Here is a 25,605-nt window from a genome sequence, read left to right as displayed (position 1 = left end):
TAAAACCACTTTCTGTACTTCAAATCTTATCTGACTTATGGATAGCATGCCATTATGTTAATTTTACATGGTTGATGTGAGAAATGACAGGCCATACAAACTTTTAGCCATTTTATTGACCATAACCTAAAGTTAGAAGTTTAATAAGAATAAGTTGTATTATTTTCAAGATTAGACAGCATCCAATCATACATATAAGTTTTTCAATAAAAGGAATTAGTTGTTCATGGATAAAATTGAAGTAAGTAAAAGTAAATAAGTAGACTTTTTTGTACTTTTCATAGTGACATTTTTTAAAAATGCATTTCCAAAAGTGTTGGTATAATGATATTTTTTTAAGGGTAAATTCAAAAAAAAATCCTGTGGTTTGATGTTGTTCCAAAAAAACCATTGTGGTTTGGTTTTAAAAAAAAAAAGGACCGTGGTTTCGCCGTTACCCGAAAAACGGAAATTGGCTTAACACCGTTAAAAATGCTGACGTGGCAAGGGGCAGAGTTGGAAATTCGAATTTTTATTAAATTTTTTTTTTAATTTTTCTTTTTCTTTTTCTTCTTCTTCTCCTTCCTCTCCTTCTTCTCCTTCCTCCTTCTCCTTCTTCTTCTTCCTTCTTCTCCTCCTCTTCTTCCTTCTTCTTCTCCTTCTTCCTTATTCTTCTTCCCCCTCCTTCTTCTTCTTCCTCCTCCTTCTACCTTTTTTTTTCTTTTTTCTTAAGTTTCGAAAATTTCCAGATTTCTGGAAATTTTAGAAAGATGTTAAGAAAGAGTAACATCTTAACTTTGGCTCGTAGGAGGGTTATGTTGCTGCACGGTCTCACATCGCAAACAACGCAATCAAGACGAATTGTCCAATGACGGAATGTATCAAGATCGCAAAACAAGTACAGAGTGCTCAAATTTGTTGATGCATAAGCAGATAAACAAATCATCTAAGCTTTGCAAATATTGTGTTCATATGGTTTAATAGGCTAATTTGATTTGTTAAATTACATTGATCTCAGAATTAGTTACTTATAACACAGAAATCTGGAAAATTCCAGATTTCTAGAAAATTTCCAGATTTCCGACGGAAATCTGGAATTTTTCACCTCCTCGTCCTCAATACCAGCGGAGGATTTGGCCGTCGGGTCTACGAGGGATGGGAGCGGTGGGGCGCAGGAAACCGTGACCGTCGTCGTGCGATTTCACTCATTCGTCTACTGTAAAAACAATAATGATAATGATTCTGTTTTTTTAAATAATAATTTTAGTTTGTTCAAGGTAATGATTAAGACTCATAAGATAATGAGTCCAGTATTTCCGGCTGGGGAGTGTAATCTCAGAATCAGTGTGTACCATAGTTCCGTAAATGGAAAAGGATTGAACGTCTGAATTTCAGACGTAAATTTCAGAAATTAAAAAAAAAATAGAAGAAGAGAAGAGAGAGAGAGAAAGAAGAAAAGAAGAGAGAGAGAGGAAGAAGAAGAGAAGAGAGAGAGAGAGAGAAGAAGAAGAAGAAGAAGAAGAAGAAGAAGAAGAAGAAGAAGAAGAAGAAGAAGAAGAAGAAGAAGAAGAAGAAGAAGAAGAAGAAGAAGAAGAAGAAGAAAAATTAAAAAAAAAATTTAATAAAAATTCGAATTTCCAACTCTACCCCTTGCCACGTCAGCATTTTTAACGGTGTTAAAGTCTTTTCCGTTTTTCGGGTAACGGCGAAACCACGGTCCTTTTTTTTAGTAAAACCAAACCACAAGGGTTTTTTTGGAACAACATTAAACCATAGGGTTTTTTTGGAATTTACCCTTTTTTTAATGATAGTTTCAATTATATTTTCAGTTTTTAATCACTTATATATATATATATATATATAGGAGAGGGCTCTTGTGAGAACCATTTCTTAAGTGAAAACACTCCTTAGGTGAGAACCACTCAAAACTACGTAGTTTTGAATGTAAAAATTAATTAAAAAACACTGATGTTACTACTAGGGTTCAAACCCTGGCCTCCTTACTTATACTCCACACTTCTTACCACTGAGCCATTTGCTTTTCTTGTGTATTATGTTGTGCACTGCTTAATATACCAATGCCCTTGTAGTTTCTATTGTTTAATATTTGATGCATCCACTTATTAATATTGATTAAATTTGCATAATAATAAATTATTAATAGAAAAAAAAAAGAAATTTGCATAATAATGAATTATTAATAGAAAAATGTACATAATAATGAATTATTAATAGAAAAAAATCCAAAAACATGCTCCAATTTCTTATTTATTTAATTCCTTTATATTTTTGTAATTTATGTTATATAAGAAAATATATTTTTTAAAACATACGTTAGAACATATATTTTAACTTTTAGAACGTACGACATATTTTTTGGAACATACGTTATGTTTTTTAGAACATGTGTTATGTTTTTTCGAACATGAGTTATAAATTATATTATAGAGCAAATGAAAAAACGGTCCAGATATCTACTGATTTTTTAGAACATTATACTTAATTTTTAGAACACAAACTATATATTTTTTAAAACATACGTTATAACATATATTTTAACTTTTAAAACACGAACTATGAAGTTAGAACGTACGACATATTTTTTAGAACATACGTTATGTTTTTTAGAACACGTGTTATGTTTTTTCGAACATGAGTTATAAATTATATTATAGAACAAGTGAAAAAACGATCCAGATATCTACTGCTTTTTTTAGAAAATTATACTTAATTTTTGGAACACAAACTATAAACTTTAGAACATATGTTATGTTTTTTAGAACATACGTTATGTTATTTAGAATGTGAGTTTTTTTTTTTTGAACAAAAAAAATGGCCCATATATTTACTATTTTTTTTAAAACATTATCTTAATTTTTAGAACACAAATTATAAAGTTTAGAACATATGTAACAATATTTAGAACATCGTCCTTAACAATTTAAAACATAAATTACAAAAATATAGAGGAATTAAATAAATAAGAAATTAGAGCATGTTCTTGGTTTTTTTTCTATTAATAATTAATTATTATGCACATTTGTTTTTTTCTATTAATAATTATTATGTGAATTTAATCAATATTAATAAGTGCATGCATCAAATATTAAACAATAGAAGCTACAAGGGCATTGGTATATTAATCAGCGCGCGGCAGAATACACAAGAGAAACAAATGGCTTAGTGGTAAGCAATGTGGAGTGTAAGTGAGAAGACTAGGGTTCGAACCCCAGCAGCAACATCAATGTTTTTTAATTAATTTTTACACTCAAAACTACGTAGTTTTGAGTGGTTCTCACCTAAGGGAGGTTCTCACTTGATCCCTCCCCTATATATATATATATATATTACCAAATTTATATTATCACCTTTTGATTCTTTTAGCAATTAAAATTGCTAATTTATGATAAAAGAATTGATTTTGTTAAAATTAAAAAATGTAAAGTACTAGTTTGAGTTTCACCACTGCAATGGAAATGAAGTTTAATTGTATTTTTATCTTTTTATAATTTTTATTTTTAATTTATTTCCATAACCCGAGTCGGATGTGAATATAATTCAAGCTACCTTGAGCTTGAATAAGGTAACTATAAAATATTGAAGTTAGAAAGTTAGAAAACCTCGCTGTTGTCGAGCCACCATATTCCGCCGCCGCCTCCCATCAACCCTGATCCAATCTCTACGTCGTTTCGTTGCGCTTCTCATGGATCAGTTTGCCAGCTCCGACCAGTTCACGCTCGAGGAAGAACTGCGCACCGGCCTCTTCCTCCAAACCGATGAAATCGCCGCTCCCTAGCAGCCCAAATCCTGGTGTCTGATAGGCCGCTTCCTCACCGACCGGCCGATTAAAGCGGCTTTCATGAAATCAACGTTAGCAAACGTATAGAGCCCGTTTAAAGGTATTTTTTATCAAGGATTTAGGTCCAAACCTATTTCGTTTTGAATTTTATCATCCCTGGGAATGTGATAGAGTAGTTCAGAGGGGTCCTTGGACGTTCGAGCAACAGCTACTGATTCTAAAATGTATCGAAGAGGGTCAGAACCCATTGGATTTACCTCTCACACATGTAGAGTTTTGGATTCAGGTTCATGATCTTCTAGTGGGGTTTATGTCTGAGAAAGTAGCCAAAAGCATTGGAAACTACATGGGCCTGTTTATTGAAGCGAATCCTAATAACTTTACGGGTGTTTCTCGTACTTACCTTAGAATCCAGGTGTCTATTGATGTGAACTTTCCTCTCAAACGGAAAATGAAAATTAGCTTATCTAGAGGCAGTATATTCTGGGTGAATTTCAAGTATGAATGCCTTCCAACCTTTTGTTTCATCTGTGGTCACATTGGGCACGCCGATAAGTTCTGTCAGGCACTGCTTGAGGTTGATGATCCTAACTCTGTGGAGCGTGTATACGACCCTTGGTTACGGGCACCTACTCGTCGGTCTCTTAATCATCCTCAATCTAGATTTCTACTAAATAGACCCCTCCAACTGCCTACTCTAGCTACTCCAATGTCAGAATCTCCTACAGAGGAAGGCTCGGTAATCATAGGAACCTCTCCCACTATTCCAAAAATTGCTACAACAGTCCCCCCGGGTTTCAGCGTCGGACACAGTTAGGGGATGGGTGCGGCCTTAGGAAAGGAGAACCAATAGCAAGGGAGTTCAAAACAGGCCAAGGCTTATAAACCGGATACATATGATGAGGGTATAGAGCTCACTGACCCTAAACGCAAGCGTGTATTTGGGAAGGAAATCAATTTTCAGCAGCACCAACCAGGTTCTATGGATTGTGAAAGTTTAATGGTTAAAGATCTAGCGGGTGTTCTGAATGAAAAAATGGAAGTGAGCTGGGCTAATCTGGCTCACACTGGGCTATGAGCACTCTCTCTTAGAACTGTCGGGGGATCGAAAATGCCCAGAAAGTTCATCAGTTGGTGGAGCTGGTATCTACCTTTCATCCTGATTTCATTTTTCTGATGGAAGTTAAGTGCAATCGCCAGAAGCTTGAAGCTCTAAAGAAAAAGCTTTCTTTCGTAGGTTTGTTCTTTGTGGATCCTGTTAATCAATGTGGGGGCCTTGCTCTGCTTTGGAAAATTGCAAATTATGTTCAGCTGTTGGGTTTCTCTCTAAATTATATTGATTTCAATGTTTCTCTAATTGGTTTGCCGGAGTATCGATTAACCGGTTTTTGTGACTTTCCTGAACGCTCAAAGCGGTCAGACTCGTGGCAGCTTCTGCACAGTCTTTGTTCCAACAACACAACACCCTAGGCTATTATAGGAGATTTCAATGATTTTCTCTCTCAGTCAGAAAAGCGTGGAGGGAATAGGCACCCTTTGGCATTGTTATAGGGTTTCAGTGAGGCAGTGGCAGATTGCGGGTTATCTGAAATTCACATGTCAAGCTACCGTTTTACATGGGAAAGAGGTAGGGGATCTGATACTTGTATTGAGGAAAAGCTTGACAGGGCCTTCGCCTCAGTGGCTTGGCTTTCTTTGTTCAGTTCTGCCTATGTTCGTAATGAAGACACTTCTTGTAGTGACCACTCTGCCCTACTCTTACTCCTGAAGCCTATTGCTGCCCCTCTATCTTGTTTATTCAGATTTGAAAACGTATGGACCCGTGAGGAGGACTATGATGAACAGGTGAATTCGGCTTGGATGTGTGAGCCTGACGAGGATCAATTAAGCAGACAGGCAAGGTATAGCTCAAAATTGCATAAATGGGGAAATGCAGTGCGAAATTGTTTCAAGCTTCAAATTCAGCAATGTAAGCATGATATTCGGAGGTTCAGAAATTCGTCAGACGTAAGTGCAAGAGATATGTTGCAAAATGCTTGAACCCGGCTTGATGAAATTTTGCTCCAACAGGAGCTGTACTAGAAGCAAAGAAGCAAAATAATCTGGTTACAGGCGGGGGACACAAATTCAAAATTCTTTCACGCTGCTGCAAACAGTAGAAGAAGGAAAAATCAAATAAATAGACTGAAGGATAATACTGACAGGTGGGTCGACTGGGATTCGGGTTTGTCTTCTTTAATCACTGGCTATTTCACATACATCTTTGCTTCTTCAGGGTGTGATCCCGACCCTATTCTGACTAATGTACATCACAAAATTTCTCCTGAGACAAATGAGGAATTGCTCAAGCCTTTCACAGAAATTGAAATTAAGCAGGCCATGTTCTCTATGCACATGGATAAAAGCCCAGGTCTTGATGGGTTTAATCCGTATTTCTATCAACACTACTGGGGTCTTGTTGGGCCTGATGTGGTTAAGTCCTGTATCCAATAGCTGAATGATGGAGTATTCCCTGATTGTATCCATGAAACCAACATCGTTCTGATTCCGAAGAAAAATGTGCCTGAAAAAGTCTCTGATCTCAGACCAATAGCATTATGTAATGTGATATACAAAGTCCTAGCCAAGGCCATTGCTAACAGGTTAAAGAGGGTCCTCAATTTCATTATCTCTCCAGCTCAAAGTGCTTTTATCCTAGGGAGATTGATTACAGACAACATCATACTGGCTTTTGAAGTCAACCACTACCTTCGGGGAAAAACTAAAAGGAAACAAGGTTATGTGTCTCTTAAACTTGACATGGCTAAAGCTTATGATCGTGTTGAGTGGGAGTTCCTGAGACAAATGATGATAAAACTGGGGTTTGATATCAAGTGGGTATCTTTGGTTATGCATTGTGTCACCAAAGTAGAATATAAAGTCATTCACGATAACCACACAATGGGGCCGATTCGACCACAGAGAGGACTCCGTCAAGGAGACCCAATCTCTCCATACCTTTTCCTCATTTGTGCTGAGGGTCTATCAACATCTTTATCATCCATTGAGAATCAGAATCTAATCCATGGGTGCCACATAGCAAGGTCAGCTCCGTCTATTTCCCATCTATTTTTTACTGATGACATCTACCTCTTCTTTAAAGCCTCAAGGGAGGAATGTCAAACGGTTCAACAGTGCCTTAATCTATATGAGTCAGCATCTGGCCAACAGGTTAATTTCTCAAAGTCTTCAATTTCTTTCAGCAAGAACTGTAGTAATTCTCTGCGGATACAACTAAGCTCGTTATGTGGAATTTCACTGGAATCAACTGTCGGCAACTATCTTGGTCTTCTGTCTCTGGTAGGGAGATGCAAATCCAAGGTTTTCTAGTTTATCACTGATAGAGTTCATGCCAGAATTATAAGTTGGAAATCCAAATTATTATCCCGCGTCGGTAATGAGGTTTTACTTAAATCCATAATTCAAGCTCTTCCCTCCTATGCCACGAGTCTGTTCCTTCTCCTTAAAATGCTATGTGTGAATTTAGAACATCTGATGAACTCGTTTTGGTGGGGCTCTTCAGGCTCGAGTAGAAGAGACATCCACTGGAAGTCATGGGATAAGTTGTGTATACCAAAAAGTGAGGGGGGGGGGGGTCTCGGTTTGAGAAAACTAAACCTCTTTAATCTTGCATTATTATCAAAACAGGGGTGGCGACTCATCATACAGCCAGAATAGTTGGTTGCACGGGTCTACAAGGCTCGATATTATCCTTCTTCATCTTTTCTTGCTGCTGATATCAGTAATAGATCGAGTTATATTTGGCAGAGTCTGGTTGTTGCGCAGTCTGTATTATCAGCGGGTTGCAGGAAAGTGGTAGGTTCAGGTGCTTCGATAAATATAAGGGAGGATCCCTGGCTAGCCGACCTAATTAACCCATATGTCGAAAGTGACCACTTCGCAGGCTTGGGTAGCTCAATGGTGGATAACCTTCGTTTGGATTCTAGGGAGTGGAATACCGATTTGATTAATGGTATTTTTGTTGAAAGAGACGCTGCTTTAATATTAAATACGCCGCATAGCTTGAGAGTAGTCCCGGATGCTTGGGAATGCACCGGAGACCCCAAAGGGAAATTCTCTATCAGAATTATTTACAAACAGCTGTGGAAGGGATAGGTAAATACTAACAGTGCCACTACCGGGTCTGATACTATTTGGAAGAACATCTGGAATATGAAAGTTTCGCTAAAGGTGAAAAATATGGTGTGGCGGGCATTGACGGACTGTCTATCGATGCTGATAGAACTAGCTAGGCGCAAGGTTCCGGTAAACACTGCGTGTCCGATGTGCGGTCAGGGTGAGGAGAGCATTTTCCATGCGCTGATCATGTGCCGTTCAGCGGGTGCAGTGTGGAGCTTCTCACCTCTTGCGTCGCTAAGCAACCGTTGCTCCTCGTTTCAGAATTTCTGGGAGGTAATTTTTTCGTGACTTTTAAATCCATGAGGAGATTGCTGCTATGTATTGTTGGTTCATATGGATTAACAGAAACAATCAAGTCTGGTCCTCAAAACAGTCTCCTCCGGCCACTATCTACAGCATGACGGCGGCATATCTCGCGAGATGGAAGGAAGCTCAGGTACGGTCGACACTCCGGCCACTGCTGGTCCGTCGGTTCGTCCGAAATGGCAGCGCCCCCCGCAAGGCTTTGTAAAATTAAACGTTGATGGTGCACTCTTTCAGGCTGAAGGCTTTGCTGGTTTCAGGTTTATATTACGAGATGAGGAGGGTTTATTTCTGGCAGCGAGGAATGGAGCAATCCAATGCCGTATGGATCCATTCCTTGTGGAGGTAATCTCATGTCGAGAAGCTTTGAGCTGGTTCAAGGACTCAGGGAGATAAAAATATCATGATCGAAACGGACTCTCAACTGCTAGTGTATTTTTTACAGCGAGAAACTGGCTGCAGTTTGGCTCTAGGTTTAATTATTGGAGATTGCAAATCCCTGTTACAGGAAATTGTGAACGCGTCTATTTCTTTCATTTATAGGTCAGCAAATTCTGTTGCTCATTGTGCGGCTAGAGCAGTTGCATCTGCTTCTGGTATGGAGGTTTGGGTGTCTGTACCTTCTCCGTGTATTATTTCTGCTCTTTATTCTGATTAATAAACATCTACTTCAGTTTCAAAAAAAAAAAGTAACTATAAACTTAATTGGGTTCCACCCGTTCCGATCCAACTCATAACCATATGTCTAATTATAATAAAATAATTATAAAAGAATTATTATACAATGTAAAAATGTTGTGATTGCCATTTTTTTATTTTACTAGAAATGTAAATTAATTAAAAAATAACAATTAAGAAACAAAAAAACATGTGCTCATAAAGAAAAAAAGAGAAGGAAAGTATTTTACAATTTCCTACATAAGCTTGTTAATATTAATAATAATAATTTCTTCAAAAAAAAAAGTTTCTTCCATAATAATCTATACTATATATAATTACGGAAGCAGAGAGAAATGAGAAGAAGTGTTTTAGAGGTCTTTTTGATGAGTTGTCAACGTAGTAAAAAATCAGATTAAAAATATTTAATTAATTAAAAATAACAAATTTATATTTATAATATATTAAATAATTATTAGCCTATTAATTAAAATAATAAAAGAAAGCAAGAGTTACGGGAAGATGAAAAAACACAAAGCAAAGGAAATCCAAAAGTCACAAATAAACTTCTATATAAAGCATGATAGATAGTGTATTCCACCATTATATTCATTAGTCACGATGGATAGTATTATATTTCTGAAGGTAAATATTCGATTTTTTTTCTTATGTTGTTGTTTTATTTTTATTAAACAATAGTTGTTATAGTTTCATCTTTCAGATTCATTTCTGTTGTTACCCAGGTTTTATACCTCTCGATATCTTATCCATGTTTCTTTTTTATTTGTGTTTTTTTTTTCCAAACTGATAGCTTCAATTGAAGAAATCCGACGGAAATAGAAGATTCATGAACAACTAAAACCGGAAAACACAAAAGTGTCAAAAATTACAAGAAATTCTTATGTTTCTCAAGGTAAATTATTCAATTTTTTTCATATGTTGTAATTATTTTTGTTCTCAATTGTGTTGTTGTTTTCTTTTTATTAAACAATAGTTGTTATAGTTTCATTTTTCAGAGATGAAATTCAATTTCTATCGTTACCTAGGTTCCATACCTCTCGCTACCTTATCCATGTTTTCTTTTTTATTTGTCTTTTTTTTTTCAAAATGACTAAAATAAAGATTTTGTAAATTTGTATTCTTTTTTAGTATATGTTGCTAGGTGTTATCGTTTCGATTGCTAACTCTTAACTAAAATTTAGATTTTCGGCTTTATATGAACTCAATTTTTGGCTTTCTCAATTGTGCTACTGTTTTATTTTTATTAAACAATTGTTGTTATAGTTTCATCTTTCAGAGATGAAATTTCGTTTCTGTCGTTATCCAGATTCCATACCTCTCGCTACCTTATTCATGTTTTTCTTTCTTTTTTATTTATTTTTCAAAATGACTAAAATAAAGATTTTGTATATTTGCATTTTTTTTAGTATATGTTCCTAGGTGTTATCGTTTTGATTGTTAACTCTAACTAAAATTTAGATTTTCGGCTTTTTATGAATTCAATTTTTAGTTTTAATTGAAGTCAGATTAATTTTTCTAATTCGGAACATGTTGAAATCCACTCATTTTTTTAGTTTGAGTTTAGCTAATTGATATGGATTGTATTTTTTTTATTATTTTTATGCATTTTGATACAAATAGATATAAAGTTTCACACGATAGTTGTTAATTGAAGTTTGAGACATATTAAATAAAATATTAAAGAGATATTGGAATATTATACTTACAATGAAGTTTATTTCAATATAAATTATGTTATATTATTATTATTATTATTATCAAGAAGTTATTTTTTCCTAATTTTCTAGACAAGGAGATTGTAAGCGTCTAATACGCTTGATAAGATGTTTATTCTTGAAGAATGTGGATTATGCTAGATACGAATTCAAAATCAAGGTAAATAAAAATAAATTTTGATGCTCAAAATCCTAAAAATGTACAATAATTATGGATATTCAGATAATTGCTTTTGCAACATTGGCTTATATAGTTTTTAACTATTATATTATGGTTCATACAAAATTGTTAGTATTTCAAGAGTTTTTAACAGATGAAAATGAAATATGATCAAAGGAAAAATTAAAGAAAAATATTAATTAAAAATATATTATTATTTAAATCTCTTCAAATTCTCAAATGTTGAGCATAATGATTATAATTAATATAATTAATTTCACATATTAATTATAAAACGTTTTTTTTGTACTGAGTGGTTACAATTGCGATTTAATTCTATTTAACTAAAATTAATTTATGGACTTAATACTTCATTAAGAAAAAATAAAATGTTTAATTAATGGGCAAAAAATATTTTCACTCTCCTCTTTATACGCTTATGTCTCGACATTCTCTCTTATTTTCAAAAAAAAAAAATCCGAGAGGAAGATGATTCTCTCCTAATTATCTTTTTTGTCCCTTCATTTTTTTTTCAATTCTTTTATTTGTTTTTTTTACTTACAAAATTCAAGAATATATAATTATTAGAAAATATTAATGAAGTCAAATAAGTGATATCTGCGAGTATGGCTGATATTCCATATAGTGAAAGAATGATGAACAAATTGATCGAATGTCTGGATGAAATATTTTCGAGATGAAAATAGGAGAAATCATCATCTTAAACTGATTCAATTAGATATATTGGGTTATTGTAGCAGAATGAATAATTGAATTCGAATACTTGGTGATCATGAAATTCCATCAACCAAAATAATTATCATCAAGCTGAATTTCTGACTAATTTTTACGAATTTTATTTTTTTATATGTAACATATTGAATTGATAAAGTTTCTTCATATGCAACATTAGAAAAATATTGATTGTAATAGTTTATAGAATAATATATTGATGTTGCATCCATTTTAACATAGATTGTAATTCTTTTGTATCGTAGATATAATATTTAATTTTAATTGTAGTTTAATTCAATTTTTGTTTAACCTATATTGTAATTCTTTTGTATCGTAAATATAATATTTAATTTTAATTATAGTTTTATTCAATTTTTGGTTTTTTTATTATATTCTAATATATTTCTTAATTAATCTGCTATTTTATTATTATTGTTTCACAGAATATTTGAAATATGAAAATGTATTAAAATTCCTAAAAAGTACAAATTATTGAATTTTGTAAAAATAAATAAATCATTCATCTTTAGTTAAAATTCTATAAAAAAAGTAGTCAATTATTTTTAAAATTAATTTAATTTAAATTATCATTAAATATATATATATATATATATTAATTTCAAATATACATAATATAAATTTTTTTTATAGCATGATATAAAATTATTTAAAAGTAAATATGTTAATTTATTTATTTATCTAAATTATATAAAAGTTTCGTACCCCGTGCATCGCACGGGTTTTCGACTAGTAATTAATAATAATAATAATAATAATAAGATTTTCTCAAAATAATAATAATAGTAAGATAGTAAGATGTAGTTATTTTCTATCAAAAAAAAAAAAAGATGTAGTTATTTGATTTATTAGGTGTAGTTGAGTTTTTCATGCAAAGCATAACCCAATAAAAAAAAATAAAAATATAAAAGCGAGAGAAAAAACAGTAATTCCAAAAAAACCCAAGAAAAAGAGACCCTTGAAAAAATCTAATGACATAAATACCCCTTTATCTCGTCAATCATGAAGCTCTGTATTTCCCTTCTCAACCCTCGCCTCCCTAGTCTCCCTCTTCTGCCCTTGTCGCTAATTTCCCAATCCAACCCTTTCCTCCCTTCTTGCCCTTCCCTTCCTTTTCTTTATTTTCCGATCTTCTCCCTCTGATTTACCCGCCAGTTTTCAAATTCTTCTCTTCCCTTCTTCATTCTCAATTGCACCTTCCAAATCCCTAATTATTTCCTCCGATCCGTACTCTCTTGTCTTCTACCCCTTTCTGTACTTCACTTCTCTTCAGTTTTGATCAACACCTTCCGCGTTTTGTTTCTCTAATCCTCGTTTATTTATGGGTTTAAAGCTGGGTTTTTGGTTGGCTTTCACCGGCATTTTGTGATCAGGTATTTTTACTCTTCTCGACTCACTGTTTTGGCCTATGTTTCCTCTTGTTTTAACTGATATCTGTTATTCCATGCCGTTCGTTCAGCTAATTCAGTGTCTGTTTTGTGGATATATGTATACTGACATATATGTTTTGAGTTAGGGTTTTGAATTTCATTTCTCCCCTCGTGGATTGAGATTTTAGGCTTTTTATATTTTCTGTTGATTGGTTCGTTCATAGGTTAAGCTTGAGTTGTATGCTTTAATAGAGAAATTTTTTCTTTTTGGTTCATAGTCTTTAGCTGAAGTCATGCATTTTAACTTTTAGGTTGTTATTTATTGTTTCACCTCCTCCTCCCTTTATCTGTAATCGAGTTCTGCCTAGTTGCTTGACAGTCTAGAAAGAGAAACTGAGAGCAAACATAAGCGCCCAAACTTGAATCTCATTTACTAAGTGCAAAATGAAACCTGAGTTAGTAGAATTCTGGTAAAGCTCTTCTCTTTAGTTGGTTTTGGTATGACTCTTTTTTGACAAATATAATAATGTTAATGTTGATAGTTAGTCAAGGTACCGAGGATTAATCAGATTTGTATTTTCGTATTTTTTATTTGTAAATCAATAAAATTCTTATGTAATTTCAATTAAAATATGTATTATACTATTTGAAAACACGTTTATTTGTAACATATATCTTTAAAAATGTGTAAACATCAATCTTTCAACAACAATATTATTGAAACAACTCAAATAAATAAAATATAATGTTCACAAGTAACGTAATTAACCAAAAGTTATTAAACAATGTTATTAAAGTCTTCAACCATATCAGGAAGTTAACGCAATTGTATTATTTGAAAATAATAAACACAATTCACGAATAACCATGCGACAATGTTCAAAAGTGAATTATAATAAAGCAAAATAATAATAAAAAACTCTTTTGTTTATCGTCATTTAGGCAGCGTCCAGGCGGCTAAAAATCGTCTAAGGGCCAAAAAAAAAAAAAAAGCCAAGAGGGACTAATCGGAGAAAATCGAGGTGGATTCTCGATTTCGAACGCCTAGGTGGCGCAGGTGGCCTTGGTTTTCAACATTGGTTGATAGTCATATTTGTTTCCTTTGCTAATGTAGTGGATAAGCGGACATCAATGTTATGTTTTCAATGGTTAATGTGCTACTTGGGATGGATTATTTGCTTGGCGCACTTCTGAGGTTTTGTTCTTTGGACGAGATATCTGGCACGAGGATGTTTTTTTTTTGGTGGTTGGGGGGTTGAAGTAGTGATTGTGCTAAAATGGATAAGATTACTGTTTAACATTGACACTTTTTGCAGGGAATTTTCATTTTCAAATTTGAAGTGATGAAGAATTGCTTAGACTCGATTTTCTACTTTAACATATTCTTCGTTTTCTGCATTCTTTTCTCCATATTTACTATTTAGCTGTAAACACTGTCTATAGATGTCAATTATTGGTAATTAACTCTTCAATTTACATTTGTATTTGGTTCAGCAGACATGTGGCGATACTGCAGATACATCTGCCGTTGATATCAATTTAAAATTGGTCGTTTTCTCTTGGGGCTAAGTTGTTGCTGTTTTGGCTTGTTGGAATTGATTTGTTCAATGGCAAACCATGAGTTAATACTTGGGCAGAGTCACAATCTAGGGCTTAGGCAGAATCAGCAACTGGTTTTAGGGCATAATCACAATTTGGGTCTTGGACAGAATCATAATTTGGAATTGGGACAAGCACATGAGCATCATTTGGGTTTGGGACAGGCTCATGACCATGAACTTGGTTTAGGAAATCCTCATGACCATGAATTGGGTTTAGGACAGAACAATGACCATGAGGAGGATGCTGGTCATAGTTATGCCCATGAGAATGAGTCAGTTATGGATCGCAAACCTGATGAGGGTGACCATGAGTTGGGTCTTCCTGCACAGAACCACGAGTTATGTTTGTCAGAAAACAATGAACTGGTTGTTTCAGAAAATCAAGAACTTGACAACCTTGAACTAGCTGTGGTCCAAAGTGACGAGATGGGCATGGATGATTCTCATGATTTGTCCATTGAGCAGTCAGAGCTTATGGTCCATACTCCTGTCATTCAGGCTCGTCAACTTGCTATAGCTCCCAGTTTCGAGCTCTCAGTTGGGCAAGAATTCCCAGATGTCATTAGCTGCCGTAGGGCGCTGAGGGATACAGCCATTGCTCTTCACTTTGAAATGCAGACTATAAAATCTGACAAGACTCGTTTCACAGCTAAATGTGCCAGTGAGGGATGTCCTTGGAGGATACATGCAGCCAAGCTGCCAGGGGTTCCTACTTTCACTATCAGGACCATCCATGAGTCTCATTCATGTGGAGGAATTGCTCATCTGGGACATCAACAAGCCTCAGTTCAGTGGGTTGCAAACTCTGTGGAGCAACGGCTTAAGGAGAATCCTAATTACAAGCCGAAAGAGATATTGGAAGAGATTCACCGGGTGCATGGAATTACTTTGTCATACAAACAAGCTTGGAGAGGCAAGGAGCGTATCATGGCTGCAATGCGTGGATCCTTTGAAGAAGGGTATCGTTTGCTTCCACCGTACTGTGAGCAGGTTAAACGAACAAATCCTGGGAGTATCGCATCCGTTTATGGAAATCCTTCTGACAGTTGCTTCCAGCGTCTCTTCATCTCATTTCAGGCATCAATTTATGGTTTTCTGAATGCTTGCCGGCCTCTCCTTGGGCTTGATAGGACATTCCTGAAAAGCAAGTACCTTGGTACATTGCTTCTTGCTACTGGATTTGATGGGGATGGTGCTCTATTTCCTTTGGCATTTGGTGTCGTGGATGAGGAGAATGATGAAAATTGGATGTGGTTTCTTTCTGAACTTCATAACCTCCTGGAAATTAATACTGAAAACATGCCAAGGCTTACAATTTTGTCAGATCGGCAGAAGGGCATTGTTGATGGAGTGGAAGCAAATTTTCCAACTGCTTTTCATGGCTTTTGTATGCGTCACTTGAGTGAAAGCTTCCGCAAAGAATTTAATAACACAATGCTTGTCAACCTTTTATGGGAAGCTGCTCATGCATTGACGGTCATTGAATTTGAAGCAAAAATTTTAGAGATCGAGGAAATATCACAAGATGCTGCATATTGGATACGAAGAATCCCCCCTCGGTTGTGGGCTACAGCTTATTTTGAAGGAAGTCGGTTTGGGCATTTGACAGCTAACATAGTTGAATCGATGAATTGTTGGATTTTGGAAGCCTCGGGGCTTCCTATAATTCAGATGATGGAATGTATTAGGAGGCAGCTCATGACTTGGTTCAATGAACGCCGAGAGACCAGTATGCAGTGGACATCAATACTTGTGCCTTCTGCAGAGAGGCGTGTAGCAGAGGCGCTTGAGCGTGCACGCACATATCAGGTGCTTCGTGCTAATGAAGCTGAGTTTGAAGTTATTTCCCATGAAGGAACTAATATAGTTGATATTAGGAACCGGTGTTGTCAATGCCGGGGCTGGCAGCTGTATGGTCTTCCTTGCGCACATGCTGTAGCAGCACTTCTCTCTTGCAGGCAGAATGTGCATAGATTTACAGAGAGTTGTTTCACTGTAGCAACATATAGAAAAACATATTCACAAACTATTCATCCAATTCCAGATAAAAGTCTATGGAAGGAGTTGTCAGATGGAGACCCAAACGCTAACAAGGCTCTGGATGTTCTGATTAATCCGCCTAAATCACTTCGTCCACCTGGTCGACCAAGAAAGAAACGAGTTCGAGCTGAAGACCGAGGACGTGTGAAGCGAGTTGTGCACTGTAGCCGTTGCAATCAGACAGGGCATTTTAGGACAACATGTGCAGCACCCATCTAATTTGCAACTATGAAGATGGTTTAGTTATTATTATATTTGGGTATGTCCCTTCTGTGCAAAAGTATTTTAATTTTTAGAATTCTTGTAGTTTCTAATAGCTAGCTAGGTTTGCAAGTAGAAGCTTTTATTTATTCTCTGTGACAAACCACTTGAATTATGGTTAGTGTCCTCTATCCTCTATCCTCTATCCTGTATGAATGATTATCTCAAATCTCAATAATACAATGTTATGGAGGATGATTGCTTTCATGATCAAGTTTGTTATTTCCACTTAGACTTTCATCACAAAGAGAGAAACATTTATTGAATTACTTGATAATTGCCAGCAAGGAGTACCAAGATATGAAATCGGTATGTAATTTTAGTGTTTGAGTTTATTAGCTTTGTAAGTAATTAATGTGTTGATGCGAAATTGACACGCAAATATTCGAGTCTGGTTGGGTTGACATACTAACTCGAAAATGACACGAATATTTAAAATCATTATCGTATTCCCTTATGTTTTTATATGCAGGTAATAAAATTACAATTATTATCTAGAACACGATTCAAACATGTCAAAATTTTACAAGTCATCCTTAATAGAGATAGTAAAATTACATTTGACTTGTAAACACATTATACGAGCCAAACATGAAATTAATCAATTTTTTTTTTTTTTTTAATGGTTAGTGTTGCAATTCTAATAAAAAGTATATTTAAAAATATTATTAATTATATACTCTTGTATCTTTAAAGACAGCATTGACATGGATACATAGTAAAATTAGACTAAAAAATACGATATTAAAGTTTTTGGATTTGATTAGAACTGACTCATTTAACACGAAACAAATCCGATAATAGCCATCTCTACACTCTCTGACACTACATATATCTTGTCAAAGTGTAACACTATTCATTTGATACAACTTTTGTTTAACCTGTTTTGGCACCTCTGATGAGAATCCAAGTAGTAAATTATTTGACATCAACTTGTGGTGAATAGGATAAATCTATATTTTAATTTTCTTTTCCAAGCATCAGAATACTTTGATGTAAAAGTAAAAAAAAGAAACAAGAAATTCTTTTCACTTATCTTCAGTTAAAGAATAATGTGTAATCGTAGCATATAAATATTTTATTAAAGAATAATAAATCTATTAGGAGCATACAATCAGAAATGATTTTATTCGTTGAAAAATTAACAAATTAATAACTAGAGGTGGTAAAAATATACACGACTTATTTATCGATGACATGCTAATCCGAAAATGATGCAAAATGATACGAGTATTTAAAATTATTGTTGTATTCTCTCATGCTAACCCCTATAGAGAACTTCTATTACAGAACGTGCATAATATATCCGACTAATCAAAATAGTGATGCATACCAATTCACGAGAGATAATTGATGTTAAGAAATAAATATGTATAAATGACATTATTTGATTGGACGGGCGCATTTTCTTATATTGTTATAAACACATTACATGAATATTGTCGTACTTTTGGTTGATTATTGTTAACATATTAATAAGGCAAAAAGCATAATTAAGTCCCTGAACTTTACATATTTTAAGGATCAAGCCTCTGATCAATTATTTTTCCACATTGAGCCCTTGATCATTGATTTTGTTATGGATTTGGCCCTTATTTAACTTTTCCGTCGAGTTTAGGAGATGGGAAGATCGATTTGGCGATTCTAATCTTGAAAATCACAAAATGGGAGAAGAGAAAATCGAGTTTGGAAGAATATACTAGAGATTTATTTTTATAATTTCATTTTAGTTTTTAATTTTTATCTCTCCTAGTCAATGAATTCTTATTTTTATTTATCCATGTCAACAAGCCGAATCGCCCTATAACGATCTATGCAGTCCAAACTCGACGAAAAAGCTAAATAAGAGCCTAATCCATAATAGAATCAATGATCAAAGGCTTAATGTGAAAAAATAAATGATCAGGAGCTTAATCCTTAAAACAGTTTAAGTTTATGGGCTTAATTATGCTTTTTGCCTATTGATAATCATAATAATAAGGGAAAATTACAAAACTAGGTCAAATTGGAGGTCCATTTATATATTTAACTCATTTACTCAACCTACTACATATCTAGACTGATTTTGCGTGACTTTCCCATAATACCCCCAACCTTCCCACTTCCCACCACTCGCGAACGGCCGCTCCCCCTATCTCATTGGTTACGCGAAAAATTGCTCCTGCATTAATGATTTGAAGACTTTTGATCTTTCTTTCTTCCTTTAAATTGCACGAAATCTGCACCATTTCGCCAAAATCACAATGAATTTCTCTTTTTCCTCTCTTCATCTCTTGATTCTGCAACTTCCTAACCCTAGAAAACGAAGCCATGGTTCTTCATCTTCGTGTTCGTTACTTGGTTTCTTTCTTCTTGTTACCATGTTAGAAATGGTTATTCTACGTTATTTCCTTCGTTGTTCCCATGTTATCATATTGTTATTGTCGCTTTTGGGGGTGAAAGGAGTGAAAAATGTAAGTATCTATTGTTTTTCCTGCATTTTTTCATGAATTCACTTCGCAATCAATGGTTTCGCGAAGCTTTGCGAAGAGAAATAGTCTGGAAAGTGACGATCTACTTCGTGAATCGATGATTTCGCGAAGATCTGCGAAGAGAAAGAGTCTGAAACGTTTGGATCTACCTCGCGAATCGATTAGTTCGCGAAGTCTGCGAATAGATCCTGACGTTTCAGTCCTCGCAGACTTCGCGAAAGGATCGATTCACGAAGTAGATCGTCACGTTTCAGACCTCGCATACCTCGCGAAAAAATCGATTAGCGAAGTAAAATCACCTCTTTTCCTGCACATTTACATTCGCATGCTTCGCTAATCTTCATTTTGCGAAGCCAAAATCGTCTTTTTCTGCCTAACACGATTAATTTTTTCTAAAGGTGGTTGAATACGTAACATCACTTTCTGGAAGGCGGCGTACTGGGCTTCAGGGGAGATGATTTTCTTTCCTGTATAGGGATGAACTTCCCTCAAGATTGACACATTCACTCCTGAAATGGTTCGTTAGGAGAGATTGTGCCAATCTTGGGTGCACTATGGGACACGTCCATCCCATGGTTAGTCCAGACCTTTTGGGATGGATGTGTCCCACGGTGCACACCAAGATTACTCATCCGCTTCAAAATTGGTACCGGATTAGTCAGGTTCATTTTGAAGTGATTTGTTATGAGTTTTATTGTGACAATCTTGTTGTAAATTTTGATAATGTTATGATTTTAATGTTGTTATTGTGGCAATCTTGTTGTAAATTTTGATAATGTTATGATTTTAATGTTAGAATCCGTTGTTGCTTGCCATTTTTTGTTATATACCACTTCGCGAATTAGCTTCAAAACATATCCAGGCTTCGCATATGCGAACTAAATTCATCAAGTGAACCAAACTTTAGCTTAGCATATGCGCACTAAATTCATCAAGTAAACCAAACTTTAGCTTTGCAGGCTTCGCATATGCGAACTAAATTCATCAAGTAAACCATACTTTAGCTTCGCATATGCGAACTAAATTCATCAAGTAAACCATACTTTAGCTTCGCAGGCTTCGCATATAAACCCAAACATTAGCTTCGCAGGCTTCGCATAATATGGAATCTGCGAAGTCAGATGGGAGAGGGCGAGACGCGCGTAAATATTGAGGGTATTATGGAAAAGTCACACAAAATGAGTCTAGATATGTAGTAGGTTGAGTAAATGGGTTAAATATGTAAATGAGCCTCCAATGTGACCTAGTTTTGTAATTTTTTCTAATAATAACAATAAGTACAAAATAAACCATGTGGTTTGAGTCATTCTCAAACATAAATCATGTGGTTTAAAAGTTGGCAAATAAGTACGTTGAGTTTGATTCTGTTAGCAAACACATTCCAAATTTACTAACGGTTTTAAAAAAATCAAAAGGCAAAGGGAAAAGAATTAATTTTATCTTTATCTTTATTTATTTTATAAATTAATCCCTTTATTATTTAATTATCACAAACAAATTCCAAAACAAAAATAAAAGGTCTAATGCTCCACCAGCCCCCTTAACTTGTCCAAATTGGTCATTTTACCCCCTCAACTAATCGAATGTCTTATTTACCCTCTTAACTCCATAAAAGTGGTATTTCCCACCCCCTCAACTTGTCCATTTATTCTCTCAACTCATAGAATGTCTTATTTACCCCCTTAACTCCATAAAAGAGGTATTTCTCACCCCTTACAATCCATTATCGAGACCTAAATTAATATCTTTTTAAACGTTAAACATATATTGGTGCTATTTGGTATGTGTAACCTAAATTAATACTTCCCAAAAAACCATAGGCCTTTTTTGGTACCTTATCCCTACATATAATGTCTTTAACTTGTTTGCATTAATGTTCTTGTTATTTGTATCTTATATTCATTCATTCTCTTTTCAATTTTTTGGCTAGTTAAATTTTGATTATCTAATTATAGTAATACAATATTATTGTAATAAACACATGAACGATCAATATAATTATCAAATTAGAACAAAATAAAAAAGTTGATATTAAAAAAATATATTTTCAAACTCATTTTAATAAGTCCTATTAATTTTACACTATAAAAGGGTAAGAAATACTACTTTTATGAAGTTAAGGGGATAAATAGGATCATAAGGGGCGAGAAATACCACTTTTATGGAGTTGAAGAGGGTAAATAGGACATTCGATGAGTTGGGGAGGGGTAAAATGATCAATTTGGACAAGTTAAGAGTGTGAAAAATACCATGATAATTAGGCAGTCTATATAAGTTAATATAGCAATTAATCAAACGTAGTAATTAGGCAGTCTATATAAGTTAATATTAGCAATTAATCAATCAGCAAAAATGGGAGATAACCATGGTAGCAGTACTAGCAACAACCTTCAACTGAAAGAGGGTGATCATATATTTCGGCAGAGTGGTGTATACTCTCACCATGGTTAGTCTATTTGGGGTTTTTAATTAATTCAATGTGTCCATAAAAAAGTAACCATTTTGTGGTGATTTCGAACTTATATTGGTTGCAGGAATATATGTAGGCGATGTGGGAGGAGTGAAGTATGTAATTCACTACACCTCGACAGCAAATAAAATATGTGTGCGGTCCAGAGCTGAGAAAAGTGACTGTTTAGTGTGCGGATTCAAAGGGAATCAGCAGCAGCTTGGTGTTATTAAAACATGCCTTGCTTGCTTCCTCTTAGATGGCTCCGTCAAGGTCAAAGGTCACCGTAATTCAAAACCATGTCATGAAGTATTGAAGCTTGCTGATCAACTGCTAATACGTGGGTTCGGAAACTATGATCTTGTTGCTAACAACTGTGAACACTTTGCTAATTTCTGCAAAACGGGAAATCGTAGTAGTGATCAGGTGGAACAAGTGTTAGGGACACTTCAACCAAATCCCTGGAATCGCATCCCTGACAAGTTTGATTTGCTTGATTCATTTACGGGCGAATAAATTACATCAAAGGTATCCGAACTTCAATCCGAATCATATTTTGGTATGTGAATTTCATTTTGTCATAGAAATATACTTCAAATAAAGATGACTGGACAAGAGAGACCCAATTTTTAATTAAAAATACTAAAAAATTCACATTGATCAGTTAGTGATCGGTTAAAAATATGAAATTATCCAGTTATCTATATTTGAGATATAGTTTTGAGACAAAATCAAATTTAAATACCAAAATGTGAATTAAAATAAAGTTTAAGTAGCATTGATGTAATTTAATCATTCACAAGCGAGTCAAAGTTGCACTTAGAGTATGTTCATTTCTACAAATGTTACGTTTTAAATGTTTAGTCCTAACCGACAAGTGCATTAAATATCTCTCTTTGACTTGGTTATGAGAATGAAAATAAACTTATGGTTATATATATATGTGTATTGTCTACGTAGAAAACAAATTAAGATTCTCAATATCATTCAGTTCAATACATTATTTGTGTTTTCGAATTCTCACATATGAAGTCTCTATTATCGATAAGCAAGTTAGCATGAATATCAGACAATATGGTAAAAGAAAGAATGAAAAAAAAAATACTGAATCAAATAATTTGGGAATGAGTCGCATACGAGTTAGCTCTTTTGAAGATATTCACGGCCTACTTCTAAATTGTGCAAGAAGAGTAAGAGCCGACCAACTCTAGAATGAAACACCCAATTGCGATTTTGAATTGAACAATACAGAATTGATCGATTAACTAGACTCAATACTCGAAATTGAAGAAAGTAAAATTTATTTTGTTTAGATATTTTTTGCTTAATACAATGTCACTATATAAAAATGAAATTGAGAAACAAAAAAAATACGGGCACCTTTTCAAGCACACCAAACACCAACTTATAAACTCTTCTTATAAATGACAAATTTCCAATATGGAATTCTTAATACTAATTTTAGCTCGTGCCTTTATGGTCATGCACGTCTATCTTGGTATAGTGAACGTTCTAGAATTTTTGTCCAAAAATTCATAAGAAGCGGCTCCACTCCCACATTCACATAAGCGAGCCTATCAGAAGTACTCAGGTTGTTAGGCACTCCACTCCAAACAGAGTATGAGTCTCATTAAGAGTTTCTATTACCTCAACTTGGTGTCGCTTACAAAATTCATACTCTATATGCATGATCTATCTCATATTATATCATAACTTATTGTTACCCATTGAACTTATTTCTTGGGATCACCGGTCTATAGGTTTGGTTACAATTATGTGTAACTCATCATTGTAGAGGTAGCAGTCCTATACTTTTTAAATTATTATGGACTTTCTCTAACTAATCCTTTCGTCAAAGGATCAATTAACTTATCTTTAGTGCGTACATGATCCACTCTAACAGCTCTTGTAGAAAGGAACTCTCTAACTGTATTATGTTTATGACGTATCTGGCGTTTCTTACCGTTGTAATAATTGCTCTTATTTTTAGCAATAGCGCGATACTATCGTAGTGGATCAATACAGCTAAAATCGATCTTTCCTATAAAGGAATCTCAACTAACAGGCCACTCTACCGACCTGCTTCTTCACTAACTATATCTAGTGCTATTATTTTTTATTTCATAGTTGATTGGGCTAAAATAGTATATTTCTTAGACTTCATGAAACAACTCCACTAACTATACTAACAATATAACCACCAGTTGCATTAGAATCATCTGATAAAATGATCCTGTCAGCATCACCATATCCTTTAAGGACAACCAAAAACCTTCGATAATGCAATAGAAGGTTTATGGTGCTTTTAAGGTACCTCATAACACTTTCAATAGCATTGTAATGCTCAATACCGGGTTGATATTTGCGAAATACAACTCTTGTCGGAGACCTTCCCTATGAGTTGTTATTCGGATCGGCGGGAGAATCTCTGATGCCAAAGTCAGTATTGATATATGAGAATAATAATAATTCATAAAAGCATTTTAGTAAATTAGAATGCATACCTCGAATACTTTGGGGTTGATGTATTTATATTGGATTCTGTAACCTCTGGTCATTGATTATGTAGTATATGGACAGTCATGTCATTAATGCTCTTTAACATATTAATTGCTCATTCTTATGATTTGTCCGTTCGTGCCATTATTATCAATTAATGTTGTAAATCATAATGGTCCATTACGGGGCCTAAGCTGCCGTAGTGGGGTATTTTAACTTTTGAGTTACAAAATAAACAAGAGAAATTTATATCGAGATACATTTTTCAAAAATTATTTACAACTACGTCAAATAATTATTTAAATGATTGCAAATTATGAAAATCATCATTTTCAATATATTTTAAAGATTGAGATTTATAAATTATGAGTCTAGAATATAATTTTTAGGGTTAAAATTTATGAATGAAGTCTAAAATTTACAAATTAAAATATAAAAATCATACTTTTGTGAAATATAAAAAATAATAATATATTTAGAATTAAGTTTCATAATTATAATATAGTGATAAATTTTATAACCTATATGATTTTCATGTAACTACCCCCAAAAACAATTTGTTAACTAATATTGGATTAAGAATTTTTTTTCAAATAACACCAAATTAATGTTTAACTCCTGTTTTGGCACCTCTGATGAGAATCCAATTAGTAAATTATTTGACATCAACTTGTGTGCTAAGTAGAATAAATTCTATATTTTAATTTCTTTTCCAAGCATCAGAATACTTTAATTTAAAAGTAAAAGAAGAAAACAAGAAATTCTTTTCACTTGTCATCTTCGGTCACAGCGAAGGATAACTTTATCTATTATCACATTATTGCTATTAAACTTCATTTTTTTTCAATATAATCACTGAAGTTTACACTTTTTAATAACGGTAGCCATTCAATTTTAACTAACTTCTCAAATGACCGTTAACGACCTCAAAATAAAAATATTTAAAAATTAAAGTTGTTCAGAATGACATTTACCATGAACCCATATTTTTTATTTTCGAAAATCATATTGTTTGGAGCTTTTTCTCTCTAAAAAATCACTTTCACTCTCATAACCAAACAATACCTTTTTTTTATGAATAACCAAACAATACCTAAATGTCCTCAAAACAAAAAATCAAGAATTCAAGTTCCCTAAAATATTATTAACGATTTGGATTTTTTATTTTTAGCCGCCAACGGTCATTTTGAGGCGTTGAGTGGCCAATGGTGTTAAAAAAAATGTAAAGTTCAGTGGCCATAATGTAAAAATGGGTAAAGTTCAGTGACCATGGGTGTAATTTACCCTTACACTAAACATTACAAGATAATATATATAATTGGAGCAATATGAATCTTTTATTAAAGAA

At 34.1% G+C, this 25,605-nt stretch overlaps 2 protein-coding genes across 3 annotated transcripts; both read left to right on the top strand.

Moving 5' to 3' along the window:
• The first annotated feature begins 12,574 nt into the window (after positions 1 to 12,574).
• LOC136206313 (uncharacterized) lies at positions 12,575 to 17,045 on the top strand. Of its 2 annotated transcripts, none has more exons than XM_065997318.1 (2): positions 12,575 to 12,939; positions 14,434 to 17,045. In XM_065997318.1, the coding sequence occupies exon 2, from the start codon at positions 14,544 to 14,546 to the stop codon at positions 16,794 to 16,796; it is 2,253 nt and encodes a 750-aa protein (XP_065853390.1). In that variant the 5' UTR covers positions 12,575 to 12,939; positions 14,434 to 14,543; the 3' UTR covers positions 16,797 to 17,045. The 2 variants fall into 2 exon arrangements, with proteins under 2 accessions (XP_065853390.1, XP_065853391.1); XM_065997319.1 differs by having other exon boundaries at positions 14,431 to 17,045.
• A 4,581-nt stretch (positions 17,046 to 21,626) lies between these two features.
• On the top strand, positions 21,627 to 22,733 carry LOC136206897 (protein LEAD-SENSITIVE 1-like). Its single transcript, XM_065998103.1, has 2 exons — positions 21,627 to 21,755; positions 21,844 to 22,733. The coding sequence occupies exons 1-2, from the start codon at positions 21,662 to 21,664 to the stop codon at positions 22,272 to 22,274; spliced, it is 525 nt and encodes a 174-aa protein (XP_065854175.1). The 5' UTR covers positions 21,627 to 21,661; the 3' UTR covers positions 22,275 to 22,733.
• Positions 22,734 to 25,605: the final 2,872 nt, after the last annotated feature.

This window comes from Euphorbia lathyris, chromosome 9 (genome assembly GCF_963576675.1).
Source record: "Euphorbia lathyris chromosome 9, ddEupLath1.1, whole genome shotgun sequence".
Classification (NCBI taxonomy): Eukaryota; Viridiplantae; Streptophyta; class Magnoliopsida; order Malpighiales; family Euphorbiaceae; genus Euphorbia; species Euphorbia lathyris.
This window is presented reverse-complemented; position numbering and strand designations above follow the sequence as displayed.